Source organism: Perca flavescens, chromosome 5 (assembly GCF_004354835.1).
Source record: "Perca flavescens isolate YP-PL-M2 chromosome 5, PFLA_1.0, whole genome shotgun sequence".
Lineage (NCBI taxonomy): Eukaryota > Metazoa > Chordata > Actinopteri > Perciformes > Percidae > Perca > Perca flavescens.
In genome coordinates, this window is record NC_041335.1 from 4,662,023 (window position 1) to 4,682,963 (window position 20,941).

General features: G+C 42.1%; 1 protein-coding gene across 4 annotated transcripts; it reads right to left on the reverse strand.

Moving 5' to 3' along the window:
• Window positions 1–2,520: 2,520 nt before the first annotated feature.
• lrp13 (low-density lipoprotein receptor related-protein 13) lies at window positions 2,521–20,930 on the reverse strand. 4 transcript variants are annotated; one of them, XM_028578867.1, is made up of 21 exons: window positions 20,786–20,930; window positions 20,462–20,608; window positions 19,162–19,377; window positions 18,837–19,055; window positions 18,125–18,340; window positions 17,804–18,033; window positions 16,514–16,643; window positions 13,962–14,152; window positions 13,012–13,198; window positions 11,666–11,878; window positions 10,909–11,092; window positions 10,066–10,267; window positions 9,416–9,580; window positions 8,855–9,055; window positions 7,532–8,081; window positions 7,251–7,385; window positions 6,605–6,712; window positions 6,185–6,418; window positions 5,671–6,052; window positions 2,730–2,913; window positions 2,521–2,594 (listed from the first exon to the last, which is right to left on the reverse strand). In XM_028578867.1, the coding sequence occupies exons 1-20, from the start codon at window positions 20,850–20,852 to the stop codon at window positions 2,733–2,735; spliced, it is 4,158 nt and encodes a 1,385-aa protein (XP_028434668.1). In that variant the 5' UTR covers window positions 20,853–20,930; the 3' UTR covers window positions 2,521–2,594; window positions 2,730–2,732. The 4 variants fall into 4 exon arrangements, with proteins under 4 accessions (XP_028434668.1, XP_028434671.1, XP_028434669.1 ...); XM_028578870.1 differs by having other exon boundaries at window positions 7,266–7,385; window positions 20,786–20,929; XM_028578868.1 differs by having other exon boundaries at window positions 2,763–2,913; window positions 20,786–20,929.
• Window positions 20,931–20,941: the final 11 nt, after the last annotated feature.

The following is a 20,941-nucleotide window of genomic DNA, read 5'->3' on the forward strand; positions in this document are numbered from 1 at the left end:
ACTGGTCCATTTCACAGTCCCTCCAGAAAAACACAATTTTTTTTCATGATTTCATAATCCCCACATTTTCGTTGCAAAAAAGTCACATATATCTTAGTAGAAAGTTGAAAAATGTTGCGTTTACAGCAGCCATTTCCCCCTGTTGCCATGGAAACGTTATGAAGTGATGTAATTACGCGACATGAACATCATTGAAAAGCAGGGTGTTGGGGAGATCACTTTTTTTTTCTCTCTTTTCCATCAAACTGTAGTTTTTGCAAGTTCCCGCAGTTTCAGCGCATAAAAATCCTGCATATTCCATCGCATTTTTTAAGAAAACGTGCCGTATAATCAAGGATTTTTGCCCGCAACAATCACAAAAAAACTCAAAATTTTTCTGGAAGGACTGATTTCATTTGTCCAGAGTCTGGCCACTCACCATTGACAAGTGTTAACTTCCTTGAAGGCGGGTACTCTGTTGAAGTTTAAAACTATTGGATCTGCCGTAACCAATCGCTAACGTTTGGTCGTGACGTACTGTATGTCATGCACATGTGCAACAAGAGGATGGACAGACAACTGTCTGCTTATATTTAGCATTAGCATCGCTAGCGTTAGCCTTAGCCAACTCCTTCACCACTAACGGAGCGAGCTGGAAAATCAAACTGTTCCCAAACCCCCGTGGGGTGGAGGGCCACAACATCATGGCCACCAACACAACTCAGCAAAGATTGTTCTTGCTCGGGCTTTAACTTCTGGATATTCGGCAGCGTTGCCACAACGGAACGAATGGCTTCGCTCGCATCTTTCTAGCGCACGTCCTCAACGTCATCGTTCTCAACCACTCCCTCCGTTCGCTGATTGGACAGCCAAATATTTGGCCAGAGAAAACCCAAGACTATACCACGAACCCAGACGGAGTACTGAAGGGAAATAAAAATTGAGCGGATGTACGTAGGAGGGCAGAGCCAGGCTAGAGGCCTGTACTACGTATCAAGATCAACATTCCCTGGATTTATTTCGGTTACCCGGCTTCACCTAACCTAACAACCACAGTCCCGCATAAGCTGTGTCACGACGGTGGTTAACAACTAGTTCAATCAACCCAGGGTTTCCCAATCCAGCGGCACGCGCGTTCACATAAAAGAGGCGGCGTTTGCACAGCATGACCAATCACAAACCAGACTCTCCAACTGATTACGTTGGAGATTAGAGATCAACCGGTGTTAAAGCACTGCCTACTGACCAATCAATACTCGATTGATAACCGCGTCACCGTTCTTAGATCATGTGGAGCTTGGTGTGCAGAGAGACGTACGCTCAGAAAAGTTAAAACATTTAGAGACAGACAACCCTGTTAATATTCCCTGATGGGTATTTTTATGACATTTTGAGCAGAGGGAATTACATATAGGCTATTTGTCGGTTTTAATTATGTTTTTATTTGCGCTCACGATCACTTACCAGTGCCAAGGATGAAACTGAAATAATAGGCTAAAGTAATCAGTTTATGGAAAGCACAAGTGTAATTATGGTCAGATCTTGGTCCTGACTGATGGGGAAGGGATATTGATATGCATTGTAATTCACGCATTTACAGCGTCTGTTTTTTTTTTTTTACCAGTTTTCCTTCCTGAGTTAGGAAGCAGCAACTGTATTGCGTTTTGCCTTTAAAATTGTGTCTGTGTTCTTCATATTTATGTAGAATTATAGTTTGCTCTTATGTAGAATGGTAGCCTGGTCCATGTTTGCGATTGGTCGTGCTGTGCAAACACAGACTCTGTTATGTGAACGCGCACCGCTGGATTGGGAAACCCTGGGTTGATTGAACTTGTTAACCACCATCGTAACACAGCTTATGCGGGACCGCTTTTGTTAGGTTTGGTTGAAGCCGGGTAACTGAAATAAATCCAGGCTGCACAACAGCCCTTTGAACTACATGCTAGCATCAGCATGCTAATATGCTCAGAATGACAATGCTGATGTGAAGTTTACCATGTTCACTCCCTTAGTTCAGCTTGTTAGCATGCTAACATTTAGCAGAAAATGCAGCAGATAGGAATGTCACTTTTGCAGGTATAAACCCAAGGTATTCAGAAGTTTAAATATGTGATCCCACGCTGGTGCTACAGTAAAATAAGTGTGAATGCAATACATCCAATATTTGTTTAGATATTTCAGTCTGGACCAACTGACATCATTGCAATCACTTGAGCCATGCTGCTAGCAAGGCAGAGGACTGAATCATAACTTATTGCTTTTTTATTTTTTTTTTTTATTTGTCTTTTGTGAAGCTGCAACAATTGGTTTATTAATCAATCAGCAGAAAATTAGCATAAAAAGGAGAGCCCACCTGGTGGTCACTAACCTCTCGTTACCCTCCAACACTAGTATCCACCATGAAAAGGTTCTTTTGATCAGTGAACAATGTTCAAGTCCGTGCCATAACTCAGGCAGCCATCTGTTAGTCTATCTTAGAAGTTAAACATCTGTGGTTTAACTGACAGTAAACAAACGTGCTGAAATAACTTCACAGGAAACTGGAAAATGCAAACTGTTTATTTAAAACATTGTGTGCATAGGAAGCAACCTCAGTCCACCGAAGATGCCACTTCCTGCAAAGAAAGAAAGTAAGTCAGACGGCCATCCCACAAGCACAGTAAGATAAATTGGGAACCTGCTAGTTTATGGAGTTTTTGAAGGACCGACCATTCCACAAGCACAGTAACATAGAAACATAAATTGGGAACCTGCTAGTTTGTGGAGTTTTTGGAGAGGTTCACCTCTGGTTTGTCTGTGTCGGCTGGGACAGTTTGTGTACAGGTCTCAGCTCCGTTTTCCCGATCGGTTGAAGTTCCATTTTCTACACTGGTCTTCGCTCCGTTCTCCAGATCAGTCATACTAGTTTCTTTTAATGCTACTGGTCTAGCTCTCCTGCAGGACAGAAATACAAAACCGCAGGCCTGTGCTCGTCAACTGTTGCAATATGTGGAGATTTGGCAAACACATTTAACACCATCTGCACAGACACCAAATGTAGTGATAGGTATTCATGGTCTTCCTGGTCCTCCAAGACCAAGCATACTGGATTTGTGTCCTGACTTTTCCTTTGGCACCATCATGACTGTGAAATTAGTTTTTAACCAAAGAAACAACTATGATGGATTGCCATTAAATTTGATCCGACACATATGGTCCCAACAGGATAAGTGGTAGAAGCTTCGGTGGTCCCTAAATCTGGGAACCCATTGGCTATTTGTCTGATAACAATTTAGTCCCTGGGGGAAAACAGCTAATATGTCTTGGGTTCCGGTGTAGCCAGCAGATAACTCTTATCCGGGCCAAGACTTGCTCTCTGTGCACCGGGTCAATGTTTACAGTCCAAGGTTGATACTTTTAGGCGGTCCAGACAAAATTTCAGCTAATTTCTGTAAACAGATCTGCATATTATCGAAGATAAAGTGAAAATAAAAAAAAATTAAATCAGATGATAGCCAATGAGTCACCACTGATACATTGTGGGATAGGTGAAAGAAGAAAAAAAAAAAAAAAAAACACAACATTCTGTGTCGTTTGCATTTCTTTAAACCAATCAGTCTTTTGCGGTGTCAAGCTCCCAACTCCGCGACGGTGGCTCTGCAAAACAGCCTCAGGAAGGAACTTGTTTTGATGGAACATTTGCACCCAGCAAAAGAAAATGCCACATAAAATATTAGTACATAATACAAGTTAACCGTTCACACAATACAGTAGCATGAGCCATTTTAATTAACATTTAACTATGTACAGTGGGGAGAACAAGTATTTGATACACTGCCGATTTTGCAGGTTTTCCTACTTACAAAGCATGTAGAAGTCTGTAATTTTTATCATAGGTACACTTAAACTGTGTGTGACGGAATCAAACAAAATTCCAGAAAAATCACATTGTATGGTTTTTAAATAACTAATTTACATTTTATTGCATGACATAAGTATTTGATACATCAGAAAAGCAGAACTTAGTAGTTCTTGACCAGGTTTGCACACTGCAGCAGGGATTTTGGCCCACTCCTCCATACAGACCTTCTCCAGATCCTTCAGGTTTTGGGTCGCTGGGCAATACAGACTTTCAGCTCCCTCCAAAGATTTTCTATTTGGTTCAGGTCTGGAGACTGGCTAGGCCACTCCAGGACCTTGAGATGCTTCTTACTCTTTAGTTGCCCTGGCTGTGTGTTTTGGGTTGTTGTCATGCTGGAAGACCCAGCCACGACCCATATTCAATGTTCTTACTGAGGGAAGGAGGTTGTTGGCCAAGATCTCGCGATACATGGCCCCATCCATCCTCCCCTCAATACAGTGCAGTCGTCCTGTCCCCTTTGCAGAAAAGCATCCCCAAAAAATTATGTTTCCACCTCCATGCTTCACGATCATAGATCATCCAGATGGTCATTGGCAAACTTCAGATGGGCCTGGACATGTGCTGGCTTGAGCAGGGGGACCTTGCGTGCGCTGCAGGATTTTAATCCATGACTGTGTAGTATGTTACTAATTGTTTTCTTTCAGACTGTGGTCCTAGCTCTCTTCAGGTCATTGAGCAGGTCCTGCCATGTAGTTCTGGGCTGATCCCTCATGTTCCTCATCATCATTGATGCCCCACAAGTTGAGAGCTTACATGGTGCCCCAGACCGAGGGAGATTGACCATCATCTTGAACTTCTTCCATTTTCTAATAATTGCATCATCATTTGTTGCCTTCTCACCAAGCTGCTTGCCTATTGTCCTGTAGCCCATCCCAGCCTTGTGCAGGTCTACAATTTTATCCCTGATGTCCTTACACAGCTCTCTGGTCTTGGCCATTGTGGAGAGGTTGGAGTCTGATCGAGTTTGTGGACAGGTATCTTTTATACAGGTAACAAGTTCAAACGGGGGCAGTTAATAAAGGTAGTGGAGAACAGGAGGGCTTCTTAACGAAAAACTAACAGGTTTGTGAGAGATGGAATTCTTACTGGTTGGTAGGTGATCAAATACTTATTTCATGCAATAAAATGCAAATTAATTATTTAAAAAACAAAATCATACATGTCACAGTTGAAGTGTACGTATGATAAAAATTACAGACCTCTACATGCTTTGTAAAGTAGGAAAACCTGCAAAATCATGCAGTGTATCAAATACTTATTTTCCCCACTGTATACATTACCAGTGTATCGCCTTTCAGCATTTACTAATATCCACCGAAAAAAACCAAGCAGCCCTGCCTTGTTGCATGATCAAAATTAACAGCGTGCTTGCTAGCGAAGGCTGTAGTTTCTTGTAGGGAAGGCATTTTGAGAACAGCAACACAGAGTCTAAGCAAAGGGATGTCCGGCTCCATCCTAAAAATTTACTTACGGGATCTAGACTAACCTGCGTGCAACTAAAGCACGCTTAGACATGACTGGTCTCAAATGGAAACCAGAATGCTTCTAATCTCAAAATCCCAATTAGCAAATGTTAGCTTGTGAACCGATTTACACCAGCTTAAAATGCTAGCATTGTCACTGTCAGCATGTTATTTAGTTCAAAGCTACTGCCCAAGAACAGTCTCACAGAGGAACTAGCATGGCCGTAATGTTGAGGTCTTGCAGAGAAATTTTAATTTGCAAGCTGAAGACTAAATCTATTAATGTTGGTACAGGAAGGTTACTTCTAATTAGTAAATTAGACAAACCTTTGGTTGGCACTCTTCTTCCTCCTAATCACCACTGCCATCACAGCAATCAACACCACTACTGCACAGAGCCCCGCAGCAGCGTAGACAATGGGACCCTTCATGGTCTTCAGGAGATGATCTTGACAGGACTCCCCCCTGTAGGCCAGTGAACACACACACGCAGGCTTTCCATCGGTCTCCACGCAGTGCCCGTTGCCACTGCAGCGTCTTTCGCTGCACTGCTGGACGTCCAGGTTACTGAGCTGACCGTTTACATTCAGGGTGGTGTTCAGGCCAGCGTCTCCAGAGAGAGGAGTTAGAGTGGACGGACGAGGAAAAGAGGAGCGGGGCTGGGTGGAAGCTGGGACAATGGCTTTTGACAACTGCTTCAGATGGACACCTAAGAAAATTGACAACTTCAGCCAAAAAAAACTAACAAAACTGGGCTATTTTAGATCAAGGACATTACATCTATTTTCCATTTCTTACTACTTTAAAAAAAAAAAAAAAAAAAAAAAAAATAAAGACTCACAGTTCTCATCTGAGTGGTCATAGCAGTCAACATGACCGTTACAGAACTTCTCAACAGGCTGGCATTGGAATTGATCCAGGCAGGGCCTGCTGCCACTGGGGCAGCTTTGCTCCGGGCTACAGTGGGTGGAATTCACAAGGATGTGGTCATGGGCACACTTGCATGTCCGACTTCTTGGGGTGGCGAGGCATAAGTGCTGGCAGTGGCCGTTGTTTTCTGTGCACTCGTTTGACCCTGTATTTAAAAAAAAAAAAATAATAATAATCTATATTATAATAATAATAATAATAATAATAATAATAAGTCAACTGGAGTTTGCGACATTCACCGCGAGATAACATTTACCACCTCATTACGCTCTTATTTGGAGGAGCCCTCTAAACTGCCATCAAAACAGTTATGGCGTGTATTCTTACGTACCAATTTGACTGGACTTGCTGAAAGCCTTTAAGCTGATCACTTCTGAGTCGACCTCAAACCACAACTTGTTTTGATGTTGCTCATCTCTGTACCAGAGCCTCGTCTTGTCTGAAGAAAAGGGCCAACACAAAGTAAATGTAGCTACATTAGAAATCCAAGGAAACATTGCAAGATGTTTACCCATCCACTATAGGATGTTACTAGTGCTGTTCTAGTGCCCCCGTAATAAGCCTCGAACCCCCCTCTGGCCCCCCTAACTGACAAATATTCATACATTTTAACCCCACCTTTAACCCCAAAGAGGGGATATTATTTATGTGCAGTGATAAAACTGTAGGTTAACACTGAATTAATATTGTTGTGTTTGTTGTCTTTTATAGAAACAAATCTATGGAGGGTTGGTGGTATGCAGCAAAAAAAAAAAAAATCACCTGTGGCCCCCAGACTGGCCCCTCCATTTGATATGGTCTAGAAGCGCCACTAGCTACCAGTTGCCCATTTGTGAATTGTGAAGGTTTTGAACTCCTGATGTATTGGATAACTTATGCAGCAAACAAACACTATAGTTATGATGTTGCTGAACAGCACCAAATCCTGGTAATTGGTACACACAACATTGCATTAGATGTAATTTGTATGTACATACTATATGAGCCATTACCACTGACAGTAATCCAGAGCAGTGCGCCATCACTCAGAGCCACAGCAACCAGGCCATCACCTGTCTTCACCTCTCTGTATCCAGAGCCATCAAGCTTGACAGAGCCAATGGTCCCTAAACCTGGGCAAGAATCCAAGCTTGGTTATTTCTTTTATAAACAAATTTTTTATTCCACATAATTTACTTTCAATGCATTAAAAAAAAAAAAAAAACACATCTTTAAGAAAACTTACCCGACTATACCGAAAATTTGTAATAAGTCATACCTGTGTCAGCCCAGTAAATTGTATCCCCATTACTGGAGAAGACCAGAGATGTGGGCTGGACAGCATCCTTGCACACCACACTCCGCCCAGCACCGTCCATGTTGGCACACTCTACAGTAGCCACGGTACTCGTACCCTGCTGGCCCATGTTGGCAAAACAAACCCTTCCGTTGGGAGGGTGGAGGGCGATGGATCGCACTCTCCCAATACCTTCTTTTATGAGAACGGCAGTGTGTGCGCCGGTGCTGGAGGTGACCTGCAGGCGGGGCTGTTTGTTGCTGCTCCAGTAGATGTTAAGTGTCACCCAGTCCAGAGCCATGGCGGTGATGGTGTTGCCCAGGAGTTTCAGAAGCTGGCCCTTAGAGGACAAGTCAGAGTCCTTTAGCTTAAAGGAGCTTAGTGAGGTTGTGCCGTCGTCCGTCAAGAACAGGGTGTGGTCACGTAGGCAGTAGTCCATGATGGCTGCTTCATTGACGCTGGGTACCTGCAGGGCCACGTGTTCAGGCCAGCCCTTCAACTCTCCTGCTGTGTGTCGGGACTGCAAGTAGATCTATGAGAGAATAGATTAAAGTGGTCTCAACACAATTAGGCCTACATTCTGTTAAAAGGGTATTTTTTAATTTTGACCCTATTTTTCCCATGCATTGGTGTCTATTTGACTAATGTAAACAAATATCTTTGAAATTAGTCCAGTATTAAGCAACTATGTACTATAACCAGGTAATCATAGGGAAAAATCATGAATTTTGTCCACTAAAAAAGGTTCAGATCATTTATTTTAAGAAGAGAGATATACCTTTTTTTCCCCACCAGAAACTGCTCAGAAATCACCAAAAATAGGGTCCAGGTTGGAAAAAGTTACCCTAAAGCAGGGGTGTCAAACATACAGCCCATGGGCCAGAAACAGCCCGCCAAAGTGTCCAATCCGGTCCACTGGATGACTTTGCAAAATGTGAAAATTGCAGAGAAGTAGTCCAATTCCAAATTTACCACTTTAATCTCTGAATATAAGAGTTATTTTTCCATAAATGTACAACTTTAAATCTTAAAAATCTAAGTTTTTTTTCCTCTGAATATTACTCCTCTCTCCCAGGTTCGTAACATAATTTGTTTCCTGCAATGGCCTTAGAACGCCGTCGTAGCAGAAGCAACTTGCGTTTGCCAACATCAAGCTGTGGCAGATAAAGTTTGTCTGGAGTGGTTTACTGGTCTGGCCTACTTGAGATCAAATTAGGGCGATGTGGCCCCATGAACTAAAATGAGTTTGGCACCCCTGCCCTTAAGGCAAATTAGACCAAGCGAAACTATGCATTATTACAAAACCTGAGTGACTGTGGAGGGAGACAGCATCAGCAGGAACGCTGAATTGACAAGGCTGGAGCATGTCAGGCCATCCTCAGCCAGTAAGAGACCAGAGGGACACTTGCACACAGCCTTGGGTCCCAGGGCCAACACACACATGTGGGAACAGTCCATGTTCTCGCAGGGGCTATCAATGCCCATCTGGAGCAATGGGTGGATGACCTGCAAACCAAGCAGCGAACAAGAGGGTTTTAATAATGCTCTTTTTGCACCTTACAATTCATGCTGATAAAAATAAAATAGAAATTGAAATATTCCTTTCAGCACATGGAATGTATAATTTCATTAACAGCAGTTCGGGATCATTTCCATCAACGACCCCGGGGTTTTGATAATTTCCCAAAACGGTTAGTATCTTCATAAGCTAAAACATGCAGTGTCATAGCAGTACACGGGCAATATGCTGAGAGCACTTCAAGAACACAAGGAGTGATCCAAAATGTAGTTACAGTTCCTCCATTATAAAATACCAGCCCCATATCCACCTGTGTCCCAACATCCTTCAGTCAACATTTTACTCACCTTCACACCAAAAGGTTGTCGGAGTCTTTTCAGGAGAACTTGACAGTTTTTGCCAGAGATTTTATGAGCAGTCAGCACCACTCGCTTTTTGGCATCAGACCAGTAGAGCATGTCATTGAACAGTGCCAGGGAGAATGGGTTGGTGGTCTCTTTCATCTGTAGAATCTGAAAATTACATTTAAATAGACCCATGTTTTATTCAGGTCTGTGACTTTAGAGTCTTACCGTTTTCAAATGAGCCATCATCTATGCTCAGGCCATTTTGGAAAAACAAACCCATTAAGTGTCACTTGTGGGGTACTCCTAGTTAAAGGAGGGCAGGATATCACGATATTTGGCCAAATACCTGGATATTGTGGTGATATTGTAGGGTTGACAATTGAGGCTTTCACAAAGTATTTACACAATGACATTTGTGACAAATAATCAGTGGAATATAATGACTTAAGTGGGTAAAAGCAAACTGAACAGAAAATACACATCACTTTACTGTAATGTAACCCTGGGAAAAAAAAAAAAAAAAAAAAAAAAAAAAAAACACAGGAAAAGGCAACACTTGTCATATTACGATATCCAAAATCGATGATATTTAGCCTCATATATCAATATATTGGCCAGCCCTATGACATCCCCTTTTTAAAAAGAGTTACCCGAATGTCCTCTCCATCCAGTGTTGCAGAGCCAATGGCCCTCAGCCTTTCATCTGTCCAGTAGACCCTGTCAGAGATTGGGTCGACAGCCACACCACCCGGCCAGCCCAGACTGGAGTTTACCACTGCCTTCCTCTCGGACCCGTCCATGCCAGCGCGCTCTATCTTCACTACAGTACCAATCTCTGTCCAGAACATCAACCTGGTAGAAAAACAAGACTCAACTGGTCTTTAAAGTGCTCATATTATGCTTATTATCAGGTTCATAAATTTTATTAAGGGGGTTATATCAGAATAGGTTTACATGGTTTAATTTTCAAAAGACATTTTTGTTGTACTGCAGCTCCTCTTTTCACCCTGTGTTGAGCTCTCCGTTTTAGCTAAAGAGTGAGGCATCTCACTTCTGTTCCATCTTTGTTGGGAGTCGCACATGCACAGTAGCTAGGTAAGGACTACTAGCCAGTCAGAAGCAGAATATGAGGGCGTGCCACGCTAGCAGCTAGGCAAGCATTATAACGTGTGTTACAAAGTGACCACGTTTGTCTATGAAGTAAAGGCTGGACTACAATAGAGCTGTTTGGAGCAGTTGGTGAACAGTGTTTTCTGTTGGAGATGGTAAGTCCCTTTGGGGTGGATTTTGGGCTTTTTCACTTTGTAAACCTATAATGTGCACAAAAAAAAAAAAAAAAAAAAAAAAAAGATACATAACACAATAAAGGAAAGGGAAAAAGCCAAAAAGCATAATGAGCACCCAAAAAAAAAAAAAAAAAAAAAAAAAAAAAAAAAAAAAAAAGGCTTTTTACAAACATTGTAGAGTTTGGAGGGTGAAATCATCATGCTGACCCTTTTTGTGGCAGCAGTGCCAGAGAGCGAGGCTGTTCCAGGTCTTCATCCAGGATGACGCTGTGGTCCGAGGACTCCACAGTGGCTGTGGACAGTCCGACTGCAACAATCTGACTGTTCACTCCGTCGATCCAGTACAGGTTCCTCCCAAGCCAGTCCACGGCAATGGAATCAGCCCGGACACCTGTGGAAACATTTGCCCAGGTTCATAATATGTCATTTGCTCATGTTAGTAGTCCCGTCTGCTGTCCGGTTTCTTTTCCTACTCCTTAGATATATCTTACCTCACTTGCACAGTTTATCATCAATACAATTCTGAGTCTGTAAATACTGTTTATAATGTTAATAAATATTGTCTAATTTCTGGTTGTTTTTGTAAAATCTGCTGTGTATGTGCCCACCACCTGCACCGTTTGTTGGACGCCACTGACCTAGATTTCGTTACATATGTGCCTGCACATTGTGCAGATGACAATAAAATTGAAATTGTGTCACGTCTTGAGGAGGGACCCTTAAACATAAGTATACTAGCCGCATCCAAGGTGGCGCGCGCCATCGTGACGTCAAAATGACATAATATCTTGCAGGCGCGCCCGGATTTATGGCGGACGAGCACAGGACGCTCACGGCTCTTTTTTTCAGCGGCACCTGATAAAGTGGAAACAGGAGGCCTGAACGATTGATGCCAGGACTCTGAGTGACTGTACATTTCTTGTAAACTTGGATAATTGCCTGTGTGGCTCACGTGGCTCCCAACCTTTAGTCAGAGTTCCTGTGGTCTTCTGGTCCAGTGAGGACCACCTGATGCTTTCAGCATCCAGACTGACCCAATAGACCCTCTGCTTCCTCCAGTCGTAGTCCAGGGAGAGGATGGCCTTCTTGGCAGAGGAGGACAACACATCAAGGCTGTGGCTGCGCAGGCCAAACGAGAAGAGGTCCGTTTGGACGGACGACAACAGGAAGGGTTCACCTGAGGGGTGAGAAAAGGATGATGATCAAAAAGGACTATGGATATAGACTATTAATGTTAAAAATGGATTAAATGAAGGATGGTCTTACTGAGTGGATGCATTTATTGAACCACACTGCAAAAATGTTACCCTAGATTTATTTCCTATATGTTTTATAAACATTATTGCAGTCTTCATCTTTTTAGGTAAGTAAGTAACCATGCAGATACAGGACAAATGTTCATACAAGTAAAAAAAAAAGGGGGTGTGTTGGAATGTTCCAACATTTTTGGAAACGCCCTTATTTACTTTCTTGGCAAAAGTGTTCTCATCCAACTCTCTGCAAGAAAGTGAATTGTATGAAAAGTATTTCCCAAAATGTCAAACTAATTCTTTAAACAAAAAAAAAAAAAAAAAAAAAAAAAGGAACACGCCAATTTATTGAGACTTCAGCTTATTCACTGTCCGTGCGTGTTGTAACTCTGTCTGACGTCCCCAGCGCTAGCTAAGCCTAGCACAGATCCTGGAGGTAACCATCTCCAACTAGCCTACTGCTCCCAATAAGTGACAAAACAGCAACATGTTCCCATTAACATGTTGCGATTTGCATAGTCACAGGGTGAAGAAATAAGGTCACATGAGACACAGCCATCTTCTAACGTATACAAACTGGGAACTATATTCTCAGAGAGGCGAAGCACTGCTACTCTCTGCTACTTGGGCAGAGTAATTTGCTCGCAGCACCTGAAGCCCTGTGGCGAGGAGCAGAGAGTTCGCTCAGTTTGAGTAATAGAGTCAACAATTACTAGATAGTAAAAGCATAGTGACCTTGTTATTTGTACACCCTGTGACTATACAAATCACAAATTGTAAATAGGAAAATGTTGGCGTTATTTTGTCACTTATTGGGAGCAGTAGGCTAGTTGGAACCGGTTACCTCCAGGATCTGTGCTAGGCTTAGCTAGCGGTGGGGGCGTCAGAGTTACAACACGCACGGAGATGAGAAGGGTATGTATGGACTTGTCTAACTCTGGGGGTTACGGTGAATAAGCTAACGTCCCAGTAAGTCAGCGTGTTCCTTTAAGTTTCCATAATGCGTCCCCTCCAAAACACGGTTCTATGGCCCACTAAATGATATACCAAAGGGCTTTACCGGTGATCTTGCAGCTGTGTCCATCTGCCTCTTTTACGTAGCCTGGGTGACAGTCACATTGGTATGAGCCTTGATTGTTGATGCACAGCTGACTGCACACGCCTGGGCTCCGGCCTTCACACTCGTCGATATCGGCACAGGTCAGCCCGTCCGCTGTGAACTGGAAGCCTGCCTCACAGCCACAACGCTACACAGCAAGAACAGAGCATTAGTCAGAGGAGCTGCAACATTCACATTACACACTTAAGAGGGTACGCCATCATAGAGTCATGATACACAACACACTTTTCGTTGATAGAAGAAAAAAAAAATGCTCGTTTATCCAGAAGGGTCTTTCAGAAACTTTACATTCACTGCTACAGTCACAATTCAGTTTCTACTGCATTTCTTCTACTAGTGGTGGAATGTTATAAAGTACATTTACTCAAGTACTACTGTACTTCAATACAAATTGGAGGTAGGCTACATGTACTTTACTTGAGTCTTTTCATGCCACTTTCTACATTTCAGAAAAATATTGTACATTTTACTCCTACATTCATCTTGCACACAAAAACACAATACAATGTTTTATTATAAATTAAACTATGTAACAATATATAGGCCTACAAGTACAGCTGAAATCAGTCAATTAAAAACACCAAACTTTTTAGAGTGTTTCCAGTTTCTAAAAATAAAGATTTATTTGCATCGAGTACTTTTACTTTTGATACTTTCAGGTACATGTTCCTGATGATACACACTTTTACTTAAGTAACATTTTCAATGCAGGGCTTTTCTTGTAACCGTATTTTTACACTGTGGTATTAGCACCTTTAGTTAAGTAAAAAAGGAACTGAATACATCTTCCACCGTCTCAAGCCTTTATTTTTCCATTTTAAGCCACGGACGGACTGCCTTGTTCGTTAACGTCAAGTGCACACAAAGTTGGAAAATACAAGGGTGCTCACCGTTCCCTGTGGCGTGCTGTAGCAGCTCTGGGAGCAGTGCTTGTTATCTGCCTCTGCACAGCTTATCTGGCAGCTGCCTCCCTCGTCGGAGCCGTCGACACAGTTGGTAATGCCGTTACACACCAGGGATGGATCCAGGCACTCCTGGCTGCCACACTGGAACTGGTGAGGAAGGCATGTCACCACCCTACCTAGTACACACACACACACCATGTTTTTTGGTTTTAAAACACAGAATGTTAGAGGTATTCAGCTAGGCTACATAAAAGTAAAATCCCTTTATTCAAAGTTAACAAAACAAATGTTTAAAGGGGTGATAGAATGCAAAACCGATTTTACCTTGTCATAGTTGAAAAATGACAGTTTGGTGGGTAAACAGTACATACATAGAACCTCAAAATCCCATTGACACTTCTTTCCTCTGCAAATCTCACAATTTGAAACGGCCTCTGAAAACAGGCAAATCTCAATGAGCCACTGAGTTGATGTCAACTCTGTGGCTCCTCCTCATTTGGCTCTAGTCTTTGTCATGCCCCAACATTTACATAGGCTACACAACTGACCTGAGATCAGGTAGTCTTCTGAATCTAGGTCGCGCAGATCTCTGCTATTCCATTACAAAATTTACTTCTGAAACTTTATGCGAGAAATCAACTATGTAAAGCTCAAATATGGGCCGTTTTACGAAAATGTATGGCTAATTGCAATGTGTGTCGGAGTTCAGCGGCCGGTGCTGCCTGGGTTGCTACGTTGGACTACCAAACGCCGCTGCCCTGACACAGCTCCAGGGCCTGCAGCTCGCTGTTCTCCCTCCCCTCTTCCTGCTAAATGGCCAGTCTTGTTACGCCCGCAATCTCTTACCGCAGGTTCCAGTTAATCTTATAATGGACGTGTGATGAGTTATTTAAACAAACAATCAGGGAAATAAACTCCTCTTGTCCGCAAGTCTCATTGATAGAGCCCGCGGGGAGCTGGAGTCCATCCATGAGAGCTAGCTAGCCTCCTCCTAATGAGACTGAAATGCACAAAAATGCATTAAATTGAAATCGGACAAGTGTTAGCTAAGCTTTGTAAGACCTTTTGGTAGCTGTGATATGCATGCCGTGATGAAATTCAAAGTGTAAATATACTATAGTTATGCCGAAAGTGTAGCTAGCTAGCCGCCATCTTTACCCATTGGATTGAAGGGACACTAGCAGCATGACGAAACCTCTCATTCACAAAAAAAAGAAAAAAAGCATTAAATTGATCTTTTCCCATTGTATTGAATGGGACACCTAGCTAGCTAGCTGCTCCTCCTAACAAGACCCCTCACGTTCACAAAAACAGCTTAAATTGAAATCGGACACAACTGTTAGCTTTGTAAGACCTTGGGATAGCTGTGATACAAGTGACAAAATTCAAACTGTAAATATATTATAGTTATCCAATCTCTACTTTCTTGTTTTTGGAGTGTTTGGTTAAATTCTTGTGTTCGAAAAACAAAATGTTTCGAAAACAGTCCTGACTGAATGTTGACCCTTCTGTGATTGTCCTTACTTCAATATTAGTCTAAATTCATAATTTCAGCTTTTTTTAAACTCAAGGATTATACATAATTTCCTTAATAAATGAGGTTTATTGACCATGAAATCCTAAAAGTGTAAAACTAATAATGAGTCAGTGTTAGTGGTGTTTATACATGAAAACCAAAAGAAACACTCCCCAAAAAAAAAAAAAAAAAAAAAAAAAAAAACATTTTTAAAAAGTGCCTAGAAAAAGCGTTGACAAGCGCATGGTCCTATGGAAGACAACACAAGGGTTGACATTGTCGCATGTAGTTACATGCCAACGGCAGTAAAATATGTCCTCTTGGCTGCCAATGTTAAATTCTCCCCGGGTCATTACTCCTGAAATATTTTTCGTTATGTAGTATTTGGTTCACAAGCCTTTATTTTTGATGGGTAAAAAGTGCCGCTTCCATTACAATCTAACGTTATTATACTGCTAACTATTAAGTAGCTGCATGCTGATGCCAGATAGCTTTAATCTTGGCAGCCAATGCTGGTAATTTCTCCCCAATTTCAGGTCACATTAATGCTGGGACATGTCCAGTTGTGTAGCATTTGTTTTAGCTATATACTCTCATTGCAGTAGCTCCAGCTGCTACTAGTGAAACAAAACTGCAGCGGAGATTCCAGGAAACACGCTGGCCAATCAGAGCAGACTGGGCTTTTTTCAAGAGGGGGGGCTTCAAGAGACCGGTGCTCCAGCTATTCAACTGTTCCCCTCTTATGGGTTTCATTTTGATCTTCAGCCGTTTCAGTTTCCACACTATACTCATCACTTAAGATTACTTTCGACATTTGACTTCCATTAGATATTACAGAGACCCTTACACAAAGGCTCAAAGAGGAGATTACATGCAATAATAGCCCCCCGGCTGGATTCGGACCAGAGATGTGCAGTTACTAGGCTACGACAACTTAATTCCACTTAAAATCAAACATTGTTTAATTTCTTTTCAATGGATGAACGACACCACCTTTTTCAGTTATACATAATGTACTCACATTCAGTCTCGTCACTGCCATCGTCACAGTCCTTCATGCGGTCACACCTCCAGGATATAGGGATACACTTTGTCTTGGATGTACACGACCACTGGAACTCCCCACAGCTCATTGGAGCCACAGGACAATCCTAAGGGGAGCCAATGTATTATTTCACTGCCATCCTAACTGGTACTTCACAAATTCAACTTTTGATTTGGAAATCGAGGCAACAGGGAGGCCACGTATACGTTTAGACCATTAGAGAGCGTGGCTGTAAACCACCATGTTATCAAGGGTTTGCTGAACTGAAAACTGCCAGCTCCGTGACTACTGTTCTGACCTTTGGTGGGGGCATCGTTTCACAAAAGAAAAATATATATGTCTTAAGAAACACTGTAAGTGATATCTGGTTAGCCATCAAAGACTTAAGTATAGGGGACTGATTATTAGCATGTAAATATTAAAAAAAAGAAAATATTTAAAAAGAAAAATTCAAAAAAAAAGGCATTGTTCTATCATCCATTATTACTTCTCCAGACGTTTTAGGTTTTTGCCATGGTACTGTTTCAGTATTGAGATATTTAGGCAGGGTATTGTATCAGTCATAATTTTGGTATTGTGGCAACACTAGCTTGCACAGTTTTAGTCCTGAATCTATGTATATGTCTAGGATTGGGCATCGAGAACAGATTCCTACTTGGAATGGTTCCAAAAATTACGATTCCAGTAGAATTGTTTCATTGGAATCGTTTAGAGGATTTGGTTTCAAATCTGATCATCGCTTCCTAATTTAACATGCACAAGTTTTGGTTTCCGAAGTGGCCAGGCATTTGTTGTTTTGCAGCCTTGGAGCACAGTAAGCAGCGCTCTAGTGTGGCTTTATTTTACATTGCAAAAGCCCTGTAAAACTGGAAGCCACCATTGAATCATAATAATAAAAAAATAAAAAAGTTCTCTTATTTGTGAAAATAGGCATGTGACCCATTTCAACTCCACCCCTAAAAGAGTCGGAATCGAAAGGTAGAATCTGAATTGTTAAAATCCAAACGATGTCCAACCCTACATCTGTCCCAAGGTGTTTATACATCCTTGGGCTGGATTTGTGACTGGCCTTTTATTTGTCCGTGTGGCAGAGGGGTATGAGAAGAAATGTATACACAGCCATGTCAAAATCCCTTTTCGGTGATGTACAGTTGTTTCACCCCCAATTTTCCACATACATTAGATCGATCAAAGTAAATACGGTCCCATGAATAGGGTTCAACACAAATCTGTCCACTTTTATGTCTACTTTGGCCCAACATACACCTTCTCATCCGTGCCATCTTTGCAGTCCTGATCTCCATCACAGAACCACTCCTGCACCAGACACTCCTTGCTCTGGGGGCAGCGGTGTTTGGTGGCGCAGACCGGTGCCTCGCTGCAGCTCTCCTCATCGGAGCGGTCCAAGCAGTCTGGGTGGCCATCACAAAGCATTGTGGCCGACACACACTGGCCATTACCACACTTGAACTCTATGGCACTGCAGCCTTCGTCAACTACAGGGGGGGGCCAAAGATTTTGTCACAAAAAGATGTCCTATACAAGCAGAGCAGATTATTGGGACTAGATTAAGATCAGACAACCTACCACAGTTTTTTTCGTCACTGCCGTCCACACAGTCCCTATCCCCGTCACAGAGGAAGCTGCTGGGAATGCAGCGGCTCTTGTTATCACACTGGTGCACGCAGCCCTCCATCAGCTTGGCACATCCCAGCTCATCCGAGCGGTCCTGACACTGAGGCACACCGTCGCACACCTGGCCCTGCGCTATGCACTTCTTTCCATGCGCACACTGGAACTGGTCTGCAGAGTACACATGGCATAAATCGGGATGCTGGGGTTATAATTGGGCTTTAAAATTGTCTAAACTGGTTCCCAGCTTTTGTGGATTTTAAGGTTCTCCATAAATAATCCTGTTAACATACCTCATATATCTGGACTCTTCCTCTATACATTACATTTACTCTTTGTTGATATGCATAATGCTATTGGTTTTAATAATTTGCTATTACATTTCTTTGCAGTGACAATGCAATGTCCCTTCAGACCCATGTGTTTCGACCACATTCGAGTTCAATATGGTTACATTTACCAATGATCCTCAATGAATGTCAATACATAGTGTGAAGCCAAATTGCTAACCGTCTCTGCACAAACAGAACATTTAATGCATTTGGAAGAAAATGTATTTGACTGATGTACTCAACATAAAATAAACTAACCACTGGAGGGCAGTATAAAGTAATATTCTTAACCCAGAAACAGAATACCACACAGACACCTTAAACAACCACATTACCTGTTTCACACGCTGATACACATTCTTTCTCATCCGAGCCATCCCTGCAGTCTGCTTCTCCATCACACACATGGTTGTAAAGGACACACTCTGTGTTGTCCTTGCAGGGTTTGGAGCCCAAAGAACACTTGATGGGCGTAGGTGAGCCAACAGAGGAAGCGGGCACAGAGGTTGTACTAGCCCCTTCTTCCTTTTCATATCCGTCTTCCTCTTGGTCCTCTGATGCAGGTGCCAAATAAAAATGGGTAAACCTCAATAATGCAAGACTGCATACTATGCACGTGTCAAATGTGGGCATGAGATTCTCAGAATCATTTCAACCTACCACAGTTGGCTTCATCTGTGCCGTCTAAACAGTCCCGCTCTCCATCACAGATCAGGTTTGCAGGTAAGCAGCGACTCTTGCCGTCACAGTGGTGAACACAGTCGTCAGTTCGCTCCGTACAATGCATTTCATCAGAACGGTCCTGACACTGAGTTACACCATCACACATCTGGTCCTTTGGTAGACACTTTTTCCCATGAGCACACTGGAACTGATCTGTTCATTTGAGGCATTTGAAATTTTACTGTTAAAAGACAAGTTATGGTTTGCTTGCATTTAAATTACTCCTATGTTTGACTGGATGCCAAATAGAATATGGAAACTGTGAAACCGACTTAATGACATAATGTGATAATGGAAAATCAGGTGCCAATTTGTTTTAGGTACACCTACAGTGGCTTGCACAAGTTTACACACCCATGCTAAAGTTGACTATAAAAGCATGATAAACTCCCCCATTTTAAATTCCCATAGAGGCAGGCAGATTTTTAAAGGCCATTTATTTCATGGATCCAGGATACTATGCATCCTGATAAAGTTCCCTTGGCCTTTGGAATTAAAATAGACCCACATACCCTTCACCATACCTAGAGATTGGCATGGGGTACTTTCCATAAAATCATCTCTCAATGCAAATCAAACCAGCTATTAGGCTAACTGAAATAAAACCATGCCAATCTCTAGGTCAAGATAAATTTTTTTATTCCTCTTTTTAGTCAACTTTAGCATGGATGTGTAAACTTATGCAAGCCACTGTAGCTAAAACTAATGCAGTCTGATACAAAAATCTTGCAAGAAATCCTAATACCTTCTTGAAGGTCCTAATGTTTTAGAGAGTTGTTGAGTCAACTGTATGATCATTTTGCAGGCTGGAGTGCTGTTGAACTGTATTGCATAATACAGAGAGCCTACCCGCAATGGTATTACAAAAACTAAACATTAAAAAAGGTGGGCTTTATTGCATTAGTTTTAGTAAGGTGTACCTAATAAACTGGCAACTGAGTGTTTTTGCCCCGTTTAAATCTGATAGGTTCTTAAACATGAGAAACCCAGAGATTACATCCGATTTTGATTCTAAGTAATTTGCTTATTTTGTGAAGGGTTGCATTTATCAATATCATACAAGACATTATGCCAACTCCAATGGTCACATTTAATCTGATTTCCAAACTGTCATAACAGCAATACATTTTAGTAATTCACAGAACTGTAAGTGGCACACACTATTTATCTGTCTTAGGTCAAAGCAAACTTCAGAAAGTAATACCAAGTAGTAGGACTTCCAGTCCAGTAAGCCTACCTGTATTGCATTCTAATGCACAGTCCTCTTCATCTGAACCATCCTTGCAGTCCGGCTTACCATCACACACATGGTTGTAGAGGACACACTCTGAGTCCCACTTGCACTGTGTAAAGCCCAATCCACAGCTCAAAGGATTTGTTCCAGCTAAAACAACCGTTTGGATCACAAAATGTCACTTACTGCTAAAGTTACAATTACAGCTAATAATGCATCTCTCACTCTGTGTCTGAACTGAGAAACAAAACTCTGAATAAATTAGAATGCGTACAGTTTAATCAGTATATTTTTGTAGATGTAGGTGCAAAAACAGTTTTGGTATACCTGGCTCACCTTGCAAGGGCCATGACAACTGCACTAAGATGGCACAAACAAGCCAACATCCTCCCATCGCCACAGATTAAATAAAACGAACGAATGTTCCGAAGTGTAGCATTTTATAATGGTACCAGGTGAGCCCAATACAACCTAATGACACAC